Source organism: Rhineura floridana, chromosome 5 (assembly GCF_030035675.1).
Source record: "Rhineura floridana isolate rRhiFlo1 chromosome 5, rRhiFlo1.hap2, whole genome shotgun sequence".
NCBI classification, from domain to species: Eukaryota; Metazoa; Chordata; class Lepidosauria; order Squamata; family Rhineuridae; genus Rhineura; species Rhineura floridana.
Genome location: NC_084484.1, coordinates 86,139,401 through 86,152,086, shown reverse-complemented (window position 1 = coordinate 86,152,086; position 12,686 = coordinate 86,139,401). Strand labels below are relative to the sequence as shown.

At 43.8% G+C, this 12,686-nt stretch overlaps 1 protein-coding gene across 13 annotated transcripts in view; it reads left to right on the top strand.

The window, feature by feature from the left end:
* Positions 1-12,686, top strand: part of DMD (dystrophin) — a 2,032,119-nt gene that overhangs the window by 1,378,827 nt on the left and 640,606 nt on the right. For all 13 annotated transcript variants that reach the window (XM_061627388.1, XM_061627390.1, XM_061627384.1 and 10 more), the window contains one exon: positions 11,603-11,704. In XM_061627388.1, coding sequence (XP_061483372.1) covers positions 11,603-11,704 — 102 coding nt within the window. The remainder of the gene's footprint in view (positions 1-11,602; positions 11,705-12,686) is intronic.

Here is a 12,686-nt window from a genome sequence, read left to right as displayed (position 1 = left end):
CAGTCACATCACAAAGCTCCAAAGCACAAGCATTCCAAGCTCCACTCCGGCTGTTGCCAAAACTAAACATCTCTCTACCCATAGCGTTTCCAAGCGAGCTCTATATGTTTCAGTTCCTGCTTCAGAGGATCCTGGTCAGCAGGCATTGGCAACTCTTTTTCACTCTCCTACTGGTTCTTCAGGTGACGAGTTCAAGGGGTTCCCTAGCCAACCAAGTTTGGACGGCCCATCTAAGTCGATGGTATTGACATGTCTCCAGTCTAATGCTTCCGTACAACCCCTGCTCCAATCAGTGCATCCTCACTCGACCCAGCAAGGGCAGACCCTACCCTTGGATACTCGGGCAGCTGTGCCTGATCCTCTGCTAGGGCTACAACTGACCCCTGAGTTTCTCTCCAAGTTGAAGGATTTACTGGGATTCTTTTCTCAAATACAGTCAGCTTCGCAGCAGCATGCCCCTCAGCACCAACCCAGCACGATGGGTCATCATGTTTGCAATGATGCTGTGCCACCTCCTTCTCCAGATCCTTTCGATGTTGCCAGAGATAGAATTGGGGGCGATGACGTCGGATTGGACGATCCTTCGTCCTTTCCTCAGGCCAAAGACAATGAGCGGAGTGAAGATTCTGAATTGGAGGAGGACTCTTCCTATCGTCTGTTTGATTCAGCTGACTATCTTCTGCTGTGCCATAGAGTTTTGGACACACTGGGACTCCAGTCCTTGCCAACCCAATCTCTCGCCCCTCCTGTGAAGGGGACCAGGGTCCTCAAATCTCCCAGATCGGTGGATCACTTCGTTCCAGTTCCATATCCCATTGACAAGCTAGCCAAAGAGGAATGGGCTCAGCCGTTGTGTCCATGTTGTTTCTCTGCCCTGGCTAAAAGACATTACGTTTTAGCTCCTGAGTTCATGAATCACGTGAATATCCCAGGAGTAAATCAACCAATCTCTAACTTGGTGTCCAGATCTCTCCTCCCGAAAGAAGGAGACTCCCAGCTTAAGGACCCATCAGAATGGTGGCTAGACTTCGCCCTGTGAAACAACCACAAGGCCACCGCTTATTCTATTCGAGCGTCTGTAGCAGGCTCCATCTTTTCAAGAGCCTCGATGATGTGACTGAACGAGCTCTTGGAAAACCCAAATCCAGATCTGACCAAACTCAGAAGGGAGAAAGAAAAAAAAAAGGGGGGGGGAACCTCAGGATGACGAAAGACCAATGTGGGTGAATGATGATCAAAAATCTTGTTTATTGAGAACATTATAAAATGTATGCCCAACGCATTTCGGTTGGATGAATTCCAGCCTTCATCAGGGGCACAAATCTTAGTTATTCAGTGTTTCGTACAAAATCAATCCAGAGCAGTGTCTTAGTATCATCAAATAAAACAAAACTCAGAAGGGGCCTGGTAAAGCTACACAAAGCTGCAGCATTCGTAGCTGACACTACTTTGGATGCTTCACAACAAGGAGCATAGGCACTGGCTGCGGAAGTAGTGGCTCGACAAACTCTGGCTTTGTCACTGGGACGTGGATACTACAGCCATAATCAATTTATCTACAGCCCCATACTCTGGGGCGTTGCTGTTCAGGGAAGAAGCCCTTAAAGCAGTCTTGGTAGATCCAAAAGACAACCGAAAGCCTGCTTTAACCGCGGCCAAAAAAGACGACCGCAGGCCGTTTCGAAGGTTTTTTCCATACCTATCCTTCCAGTCGTTTTGAGGAGCGTGGCCTGGGGGGCAACACCATGACTCCTGCTTTACAGACTTCCATGTGTCCAAGGGAACCTGGCATAAACAGCGGTTCCAGGGCAAGGCTCAGTACCAGGGACGACAAGGCCCTTCCACTTCATCATATGGACGGGCAGCATGTCAGCTTAGGCAGTTCTGACGCCATTTCTATTGGAGGCAGGCTACTCCACTATGCAGGACTGTGGCTGGGGCTAACTCCAGTTTCTTGGATCAGAGATCTTTTCTCTCATGGTTACAGCATAGAGTTTGGCTCTTCTCCCCGGACAGATTTCTTCCCTCCCCCATTCCCAAAACCCAGGAACGGCAGAGGGTCATGCAGGAAGCAATACTTCTCCTTGACATAGCAGCAATAGAACCAGTCCTACCTGCAGAGAGATTGTGCGGTGTTTACTCCATCCTGTTTGCAGTCCCCAAGCGAAATCTGTCATGGAGGGCAGTTTTGGACCTCAAGTTCGCTTTGTGACTTATCGACTGTTCAAAATGGAGTCCCTCGGTTCAATTATACAAGTCCTACAGCAGGGAGAATTTTTGACTTCCATCGACCTAAAGGAGGCATACTTCCATATACCAATCTGCCCTGCCCACAGACGGTTCCTGAGGTTCGCCTTTGGCCACCATCATTTTCAATTCATGGCTATGACTTTCGGGCTTTCGTCGGCACCATGGGTATTCACCAAAGTGATGGTTACCCTGGGGGCTCATCTCCGCCTTCAGCGGATCCATATTTACCCCTACTTGAATGATCTCTTGTTTGGGTGGACTCCAAAGACCACGCATGCTATGAGGTTCACCACACCCTTGAGTTTGTGAGGACCCACAGTTGACTAGTCAACATTGACAAGAGTCAGCTACAACCAACTCAGCGAATACAGCATCTGGAAGCAATACTGCACACAGTATAGGCCATGGCCTTCCTATCACTGGAACGCATTGCAACCATCACAATATGGCAAGGCTCCTGCTATGCTCTTCAAAGTCGGATGTGATGTTTCTGGCAAAGGTGCTGGGAACATTCGTATCCACCATTCACATCGTTCCGTGGGCACGATGCCATACTTGGTGCTCCAGTGGGCCTTATTACTTTTCCAGGCGGACATTGCCAATTCCAACCATCGCGACATTCACCTGGATTCCCCTCTTCGGATCTCTTCCCGATGGTGGACAAAAATTCAAAACCTCAGCAGGGGAATTCCGTTCCAAGAACCGGACAGAACTGTAACTACAACGGACGCCAGCCTAACTGGCTGGGGAGCCCACTGCAACTCCCGCTTTGTCCAGGGTCTTTGGTCCAGGCTGGAACAACATCAGAGTATCAACTGGCTGGAACTCCGTGTGGCTCATCTGGTTTTCCTATTCTTCCAGCCAATCTTCCAGTTGGAACATGTACTGCTCCGGACAGACAACCTGCATAAAATCGCATTTGAACAGACAAGGGGGAACCAGATCACAACCTCTCCAGGTGGAAACGTCCCGGATCTTTCACTGGGCCAAAAGTAATTTGATGTCTCTGAGGGCAGAGCATCTCAGCAAGACTCTGAACGTGACAGCCGACTGGCTCAGCAGGCAGCAGGTGATTCCGGGAGAGTGGAAACTTCACCCAATGACATTCGACCTCCTCCAATGCCGGTTCGGCAACTTCTTGGTGGACCTCTTCGCCTTGAATAACAATTGCCAGCTCCCCCGGTACTTCTCGAGGTATGTGGAACAGACCGCGGAGTCGGTAGATGCATTGGGAACACTGTGGCCGGATGGTCTCCTGTACGCCTTCCCTCCAATTCCTCTACTGGGCAGGACACTGAGAAAGCTGAGACTTGAAAGGGCGCAACTGGTTCTGCTGGCCCCATACTGGCCTCGTCGCCCATGGTTCTCAGACCTGATCACATTGACAGTAAGAGAGCCTTGGAGGCTGCCAGTCAGGCCAGATCTACTGTCTCAGGGACTGATCTGGCATCTGGATCCTGAATGGGTGAGTCTGACGGCTTGGCATTTGAACGGAGGCAGCTGATTAACTCAGGCCTATCTCACGGTGTTGCCGATACAGTTATGGCATCTAGAAGGCCATTGACAAATTGCATTTACCAGAGTACATGGCTCGCCTTCTCTAAGTGGTGTGCATGACAAGGTTAGCAACCTTCTCAAACTTCTGTACAACAAGTTCTGCAGTTCCTTTATAGAGGCCTGAAAATGGGTCTCAAAGCTAACACCTTGTGTCGTCACGCCTCCACAATCTCATCAATCCTGTCCACCTCCCCCTCTGATATTTCTATGGGTTCGCACCCGCTCATCAGACTTTTTTGAAGGGAGCTACCCTCCTCTCACCAGCGATGTGCCATCATTTTCCTTCCTGGAGTCTACCTGAGGACCTGCAAGCTCTTCAGCACCCTCCCTTTGACCTCTTGGGTCGGTGCCTCTGCGACTGTTATCCTTCAAGGTCCTGTTCCTGGTGGCAATCACCTCAGCGAGAAGAGTCTCTGAGCTGGAAGCATTGTCATCGGCTCGTCATCTCTGCATCTTCCACAAGGACTCAGTCATGTTGCGTGCAGATGCATCCTTTCGTCCCAAGTTCAGCTCAGCTTTCCACTGTAACCAGGACATTGTTCTTCCTTCTTTCTGTCCAAAGCCAGCTCACCCACTGGAGAAGGCCTGGCACTCGCTAGATGTCTGAAGGGCCCTCAAGATATACTTCTCTCGCACCCACGACATACGATAGATGGAGTCATTATTTGTATCCTTTCACCCAAGAACTCTGGGGGGAAAGGTCTCTAAATCTTCCCTGTCTTGTTGGTTGCACGCCTGAATTGCACTGGCGTATGAGTCATTAAACTTACCAGTGCCTAGTAAGATAATGTCGCATTCCATCAGGTCAGCTGCCACTATGGCCGCTTTCACAATCAACACACCTCTTGCAGATATTTGTAGAGCAGCAGTATGGTCTACTCCAGATTCCTTTATCAAACATTATAAGATAGATCGCTATGCCTCTGCCGAGGCCTCCTTTGGGAGGCGAGTTCTGCAACAGGTTCTGTCGCATGAGTAAGCAGTGACTAAGTAGTGGGTGGTCCCTCCCTTCTGGGACTGCTTTGGTACATCCCATGTGATGGCATGCTACCTTGGGAAAATGAGCCATTGACCTCACCTGAATGGTGGTTTTCCCAGGTATCATGCTATGACGGCCCTCCCATTTGGAGGATTTCTGAATGTGGATGTCACCTACTACAGGATATGGTTCACGTTTATCACTTAGACAATAGAGTTAAGTCAGAATATCTATGTTCATTAGGAATGTTTGCCCTACTGGGCCAATTTTGTATTTTCCTTGCTGGCAGGCTCATTAGCCGTTGCATTTTTTTCAAGATGTCTCACTCCAGACTTGTCGCAAATGAAACTGGAGTGGGAGGGGCTCTCTCACCACAGATCTTGACTCCAGTACATTCTTGCCTTCAGACGCTAGATGGCACTATGACTACCCATGTGATGGCAACACATGGGAAAACCACACTTCAGGTGAGGCCAATGGCCCGTTCTGTCATGAAAAGAAAGGCAGGGTATAAATTAAATAAATAAATAATAAGTTGTCTGTATTACTTAGCAATGTAGGACAATTAATTTTTTTGTGAGTGTTTATTTCATTTAATTCTTTTTGCATCCATTTTGTGAGTATTTTATGTATGTATGTAGTGATGACCAGCAAAGAACAAACTAGATATGCACTGAGAAGGGTGGGGAGAGGACTTTTTACATCACTGCTCACCCAGAACCGCTTCCTTTACTGAGAGTTCCAAAAGATTGGGGCTGTAATACCATCTGACCAATGAGGGGTATTATACAGACACAAGAGTGGCTGTATACTATAGTCAGCATGGATTTTTCGCATTCTCCAGTGTTAAATTAAAAATATACCCCATGCCATTCTGATGCTTCCCATAAGCTCATTTCAGAAGGAAACCGTACAAAGCTGATATTCCTGAACTTAGAATTGTTTGCTTAACAATCCTCTCAGTTTTCATAGTGGTACATGAAACAGTCAGAGAGAATCAAGAGTTCGAAGTGTAAAAACAGAGAGAAAAACACCAGACCCCTTTTGGACTTTTTTCTGTCAGAGTTCCGGTCCAGGAATCATCACAGATATGCTATTAGGTGAAGCCGGTAAAAGATGTCCCTAGCTACAGAGGCCACCTAGGCCTCTTCTGATTCAGATACTATAGAGAAACAGAACGGAGTGTTTACAAACATACTGATGGCACCTTGCCCCAAATAGGATTGCTCCCAAGGGTTTCATCTAGAGTGTCTTTGGGAGTGTCTGTCCAACTTTCTCTTTCAAGGCAGCAGGGACTACTCCCTCCTGCAGTGAGTTGTAAACCCATTGCCTCCTACTTGTGTGCTTACCTTGTGGCAGAAGCTAGATCTGGGAACATGCCAATTGTTTTTATTTTTCTGCAGTGATCAGTCATGATTGATACTAATCAGTCACTCTGGAGCATTCTGAGAAAATAAAAACAAAGACTACCTTCTCAGGGCCTGTGGCCAAGGGATCAGACATATAGGTAAGAATACCAGAAAGCTCTGCTAGATCAGACCAAAAACCTATATAGTATTCTGTTCCAAACTGCAGCACTGGTAGCCCCTGGCAGGTTGTTTGGGCCTTAGCAGATGCCCAAGGATGCCAGGTGTTGCCACTGGCCCTTCATTTTGCAGAAATAAAATACTGCACATTAGGACTGGCCTTAAACTATTTTCCCTCCCATATTCTATCAGCACACATCTGCTAAGTTGTTGTGCACCTTTATGAAGTGTGGACTCCTGTAGGATTCCTGGAACATTGCTCTTTTTGGCTCTAAGGAGATACTTTAGGGGACTAAAGGGTTCTTTCTGCAGAAAACACGAGAGTGTGACTGAGAAGATTATGCGAGAGTTTTCTGAAAAGGTTCAGAGGAGAGAGAAATAAAAAGGGAGTAAAAAAGTTCATCCAAAGAAGACAAAGAAGACAAAGACAAAAGAGAGAACTGCAGCAGCTTTTGGCTCTCATGAGGCATTCATCCACCAGCAGCATCACAGTTGGGGAATACCAGGCCTAAAGCTGTGTAACCTTGGACCAGTTACAGGTCTAAGGGTCTCTAATTGCCCACCTATAGATAACAAATTTATTGGATTCTATCACCTCCTATTAGGAGGGATTATAGTCTTATATATAAATAGATTCTTTGGTCAGCCTTTCAAGCTTTCATTCTGTTCCTTAAAATACTTCCTCAGTTCTCTAGTTAATCTAATCAAATGAAGGCAGTCTCTGAAATATCCGAAATGTAATAGGAGTTGTAAAGTGTGGAATACTTGAATAGTGCTTATGATCAACTGGCTTCGAAGAATTTAGCATGTTAGAACAGGAAGAGAAGGGGAATGAGTTAGCAAGGGTTTCTTGTGCATAGAGATTTCGTAGCTATGAAGTATTAGTTATATGAGTGTAATAAACCTTTTTGGACTTAACCTAATAGGCAAAAAACCTTGCGGTTTAAGAATGTACCTATAGCCTACAGATATTTCTACCAAACTTTAAAAAGCAGGGAAATTGGGCAGCTATAGTGAATGCACCAGGGGAGCAGGACACCTGAACTCCTCTCTGAGATATTGTACTGCCCTACAAAGTTGTCAAAATGCAAACACCATTTGGGTTGGTCTTTCACAGTCCAATCCACTTGCCGTGTAGCTTGGAATAATTTGGTAACATGTGCCTCTGAGCATATGGTGAGTGGTGGCAACACCTGTCATCTCCAAAGATGGAGAATTATATTTTTGTATGTTTGTTGGTGTTCTTCTTACTTTGCTTCTTTCCTGTGTTACTAATGTTTCTACAGAGAATCTAAACTAGAAAATTTTATTTCCCTCATTATTCATCCTAGAAATCTGTGTCAAATTTATTTTTATTAATTTCAAAGCTTTTTTATTGGTCAATGTCATATGATGGTGAAGATAGCCTTTTTTGTTTCAAACTGGAGGTTATGGTCTATTTCTATTTTTGGTGCATTAACAGTTGGACCTGAAACTGCAGTTTAATGTAAAATCAGACTGATTACAATATGCTACTTTAGCAATGACTCTAGTTGTTGGAAAAAAGAGGATGCATGTTTTCAGCCTGCTATGTTTAAACCACTTTATTTAAGGCAAGGTGTTCACGATCAATTAAAAACATAGAGCACACCTAGAATTTTGCTAGAATATATTTCACCTCCCACTGTTTTATTTTGTGCAAATTGAGACACTTCTGAGGTCCACTGGAGACTATTTTGCAGAAGTCAGTGCCATTATTCCACAATTATGTTTGGAGTTTTTTAGTATAAATTTTGCAAAGTGTTGCTGTACTTCACATATTCATAGAAACAAAAGCAAAAGAAAATGATTTCCTATAGAAAACTTCACTAAAATTGACCATCTCAACTATATCAACTGTCTTAATAATGTTGCTTCCTCCCAGCTAAAACAAGATCAGCACAGGACATATCTTCTTTCTATTATTTGGGCTGATTACAGGTGTTGCCACCACTCACCATATGCTCAGAGGCACATGTTACCATTCTTCCAAGCTACACAGCAAGTGGATTGGACTGTGAAAGACCAACCCAAATGGTGTTTGCATTTTGACAACTTTGTAGGGCAGTACAATATCTCAGAGAGGAGGTTAGGTCTTCTGGTCCCCTGGTGCATTCACTATAGCTGCCCAATTTCCCTACTTTTTAAAGTTTGGTAGAAATATCTGTGGGCTATAGGTACATTCTTAAACCGCAAGGTTTTTTGCCTATTAGTGAATTTCTCTGCTTTTTAATCCGGGAGGTAAGAAATGGGATCCTGTGCAAGTTTGCTGAGACTGGATTGATCATTTGCATGCTTATTGAGTTAAGAGGGATTTACACACACACACCAGGCAATCGTGCTTAGGATAGGTGAAACTGACCACAGGGGATGGGGAAGGGAGGAGGGGGAGGAGGGAGGGGTGGAAAGGCGGAGGGGAGGACTGGGATCGGAGCAGGCAGGAGGGGGAGGGGAGAAGAAGGACAGATGTGGTCGTTTGCATGTTTATTGAGTTCAGTGGGATTTACTTCATGCACTCATGCTTAGGATAGGTAAAACCGACTGGGGGAGAGGGACGGAGGGCTGGAGTGGGCAGGGAAGGCGGAAGAAGGAAGAGGGGAGGAGAAAGGGAGAGGAAAGGGGAAGGAGGGAAAAGGCAGGTCTGATCATTTGTATGATTATTGAGTTGAATCAGATATACTCCTATGCAATCATGATTAGGATAGGTAAAACTGACCAGGCTGGGCCTGCCAACCAAGACGTCTTCTGTATCTTTCACAATTGGGCAGGGGAAAGGGACAATTCTACCTTGTGGTTTTTCCCATTACAGTGTTGCAAGAACACCGGCACTTGGCTGACTTTCTCTTCTCCTAAAGATACAGGATCAGTCTCAGGCCCTGAACCTGGCAACTCTACCTCCCACCCAAATTTAAAACAAAGCTGTCCCTGGCCACATCCACACCAGGCCTCTATTACACTTTGGACAATCATTATTTATTTATCTATTTATTTAGTGTATTTATATACCTCCCCATGGCCGAAGCTCTCTGGGCGGTTTACAATAACTAAAAACATTAAAAACAAATATACAAATTTAAAAACACGTCTTTTAAAAACAATTTAAAACAATTTATCATGGTTTCTCTCAAAGCCATGGCTCAAAGCCAATCATAGCTTTTCTCAAAAAGTCCTGGGAAGTGTAGTTAGTGAAGGGTGCTGAGAGTTGCTAGGAGACGCCCTGTTTCTCTCACAGACCTTCAATCAGAGTGGCTGACTGTTAAACCATTCTCTCAGGGGAATAGGAGTCTCCTCTCAGCACCCTTCACAAACTACACTTCCCAGGATTCTTTGAGGGAAGCCATGACTGTCTCAAGTGAAATCAAGTCTGGTGTGGGTGTGGCCCTCTTATTAGCCAAGTCCAGCAGCTGTGAGGCTTTTAGAACACTGACAGTTGGTCCTTACTGAGCATGCTCCATGTTATAATAGGCTTCCAGCCAAAATTTCTTAAATTAATTAAAAATCAACCAGTCATTTTTTTAACTTTGAAACTGCAGTAGATGAAGGTGGTCAGAGTATGGGGCAAGGTCAGTATTAGGATTACAGGTACTCTGTGAACATGGCTGATTTTTAATGAATTTCAACAGATTATGAGAACTCGCAGAAAAAAGTCCAAAAGGGCTCTGAGTTTTTTTCTCTCTTTTTAGACTTTGAACTCTCGATTCTCTCTGACTGTTTTGTGTATCGCCATGAAAATTGACAGGGTTGTTAAGCAAGCGTTTCTGAGTTCAGAACTATAAGTGTTGTAAGGTTTTGTTTTGAAATGAGCTTATGGGAAGCCTCAGAATGGCATGGGGGGATATTTTCCATTTAACATTGCGGAATGTGAAAAATCCCCGCTGACTATAGTATACAACCACTCTCGTGGCTGTATAATGCTCAGCTGCCCAATACAACTTGCTTGAAGGATATAGTGTAATTCTATTTCTATGATTTTTGTAGCTCTCATAATACATTTCGGAACAGAAGACTGAGATGTAGAAGTTCAATATTTGTTTATGAAATATCTATTATTTAATAAATTGTATAAAACTGTAAACATTTCTGATGGCATTAGTGATGGATTTCCATGTGTAGTTTTAAAAATGGCACCAAGATTTGCAGTTTCAAAGTATTGCTTTTATTAATGCAAAATCTATTGTCCAGCTGTTTTGAAACAATCCCTACCTCCAGCATATCTGAATCAACATAAAATAGGGCATTAAGCCAGAACCGTTTAGATGAGCTTACAGATAAAATACCTTTTATTTTTATTCTTTAAAAAATAAAATATAAAACATTCCTGTAGCCCAATCCATCCCTACTCAGCAACGTCTCCCTGTGAGTTTAGTGGGTATTCCCAAGTAAGTGTTATAGGAATGTAAGTGATGATTCTCATCACTGGAGAACAGCCCTGTGGTTTCCTGTCTTTATAGTAGCATCCCACACTCTTAACATGAACTGCCTTTACAACAAGGATAGGGAACTTGTGGTCCCCCAGATGTTGCTGGACTATAATTCCTATAATTGCTGACCATTTGCCATGCTAACTGGGCTGTTGCAAGTTGGATTCCAGCAATATCTGGAGGGGCACAAGTTCCCCACCCCTGCTTTATAGCTCTTTACTAACCAATTCTGAGTCTGTATTTTGAGGGTATTACCAGTCCCATGCACTGTGAGAGTGTTCTGCTGCCCCAAGTCTATGTGGTTTGTGGACATGGCCAGCTCTCAAAAGGGGTATAGCTTGCCCATACCTTTAGTAGATGTCCCTCAGCAATGATTAATCTATTACTAACTGCGCATATGTTCATCTCCTAACATTGACAAGTCACAGATTTAAATCAAATTAGCATAAGATTAAATGTTAAGAGAATGTTGTCGGAAAGCTGTGTAAAGAGTCTTCTCTGGCCCCAGTAACTTGTCACAGTTTCTGCAAGGTCAGTTGCTGTATGTGGAATAGGTTTTTTTAATTGTTTGTTCTTTCTTGTGAGTATGTTTTCTGATATTGGCTCACTGAGACCTTCATGGATGACTGGCTATATCACTATTTATTTTACTACTTTTTTTTGCCATACTACCTTTATTTTTTAATAATCTCCCTGTTTCCCTCATTGTTGTTTTGCTGAACTACTCCTATTACTACTCCAAAGAAGAAACTAATCTAAAGGGTGTATACAGCTTCCCAGGGAGCCTTCAGAGTTAGAGTTTTTATTGCTTGTAGTAGAGCTAATCTACACAGTGTATATTTATTTTTCAGGAAATTGAAGCAGCTGTGAAAGCTAAACAGCCTGATGTGGAAGAGATTTTGTCTAAAGGGCATCATTTATACAAGGAAAAACCAGTCACTCATCCAGTAACGGTAATGAAGCACCCTTAGTAATATCCATTACTGCATAATGTGCTGTTCCTCCCCTATTGTACACTTGTCCTTGATGCAATCTATCTGAAATTCATGAAAGAACTTAGTCTTTTGAAGATAGTAGAGACAAATGTTATATGTTCAGCTGAAACCATTTATACATGGCTGTTTTATTTATTGCTTATGGTTATATCCTACCATGCATCACTTTCATGATCCCAGGACAGATTACAAAAATTAAATACATAACAATATAATCAATATTTAAAATATCACAATAATTCAGTAAAACAACAGATTAATAGCAGACTGCATCAGATCCATCTCTAGCAAACATCAGACTACCATCTCTAATCTGGTCATAACAGATCAATTTCCAGTAAAAGTCTGGGAGATATATTTTAAAATAATTGTTATTAGAAGATAGCCAACAACAGCACCAATCAAATCTCAGGAGGCAGAGAGTTGTCTAGTGGGGGTGCCACTGTAGAAAATCACCATTCCCAAATGTGACTCCCCTATAAACAGGACCATGAGAAGGGCCTACCTGCTTATCTTAATGCATAGCCAGTTGATACAGGGAGAGGCACTCCTTTCAGTATCTAGATCTCAGGATGAAGGGCATGTCTGCTTCTCTTAATCCACAGGCAGGTTGATATAGGGAGAGGCACTCCTTCCACTGTTGTTGTTGTTATGTGCCTTCAAGTCAACTACGACTTATCGCGACTCTATGAATCAGCGACCTCCAACAGCATCTGTCATGAACCACCATGTTCAGATCTTGTAAGTGCAGGTCCGTGGCTTCTTTTATGGAATCAATCCATCTCTTGTTTGGCCTTCCTCTTTTTCTACTCCCTTCTGTTTTTCCCAGCATTATTGTCTTTTCTAGTGAATCATGTCTTCTCATGACGTGTCCAAAGTAGGATAACCTCAGTTTCATCATTTTAGCTTCTAGTGACAGTTCTGGTTTAATTTGTTCTAA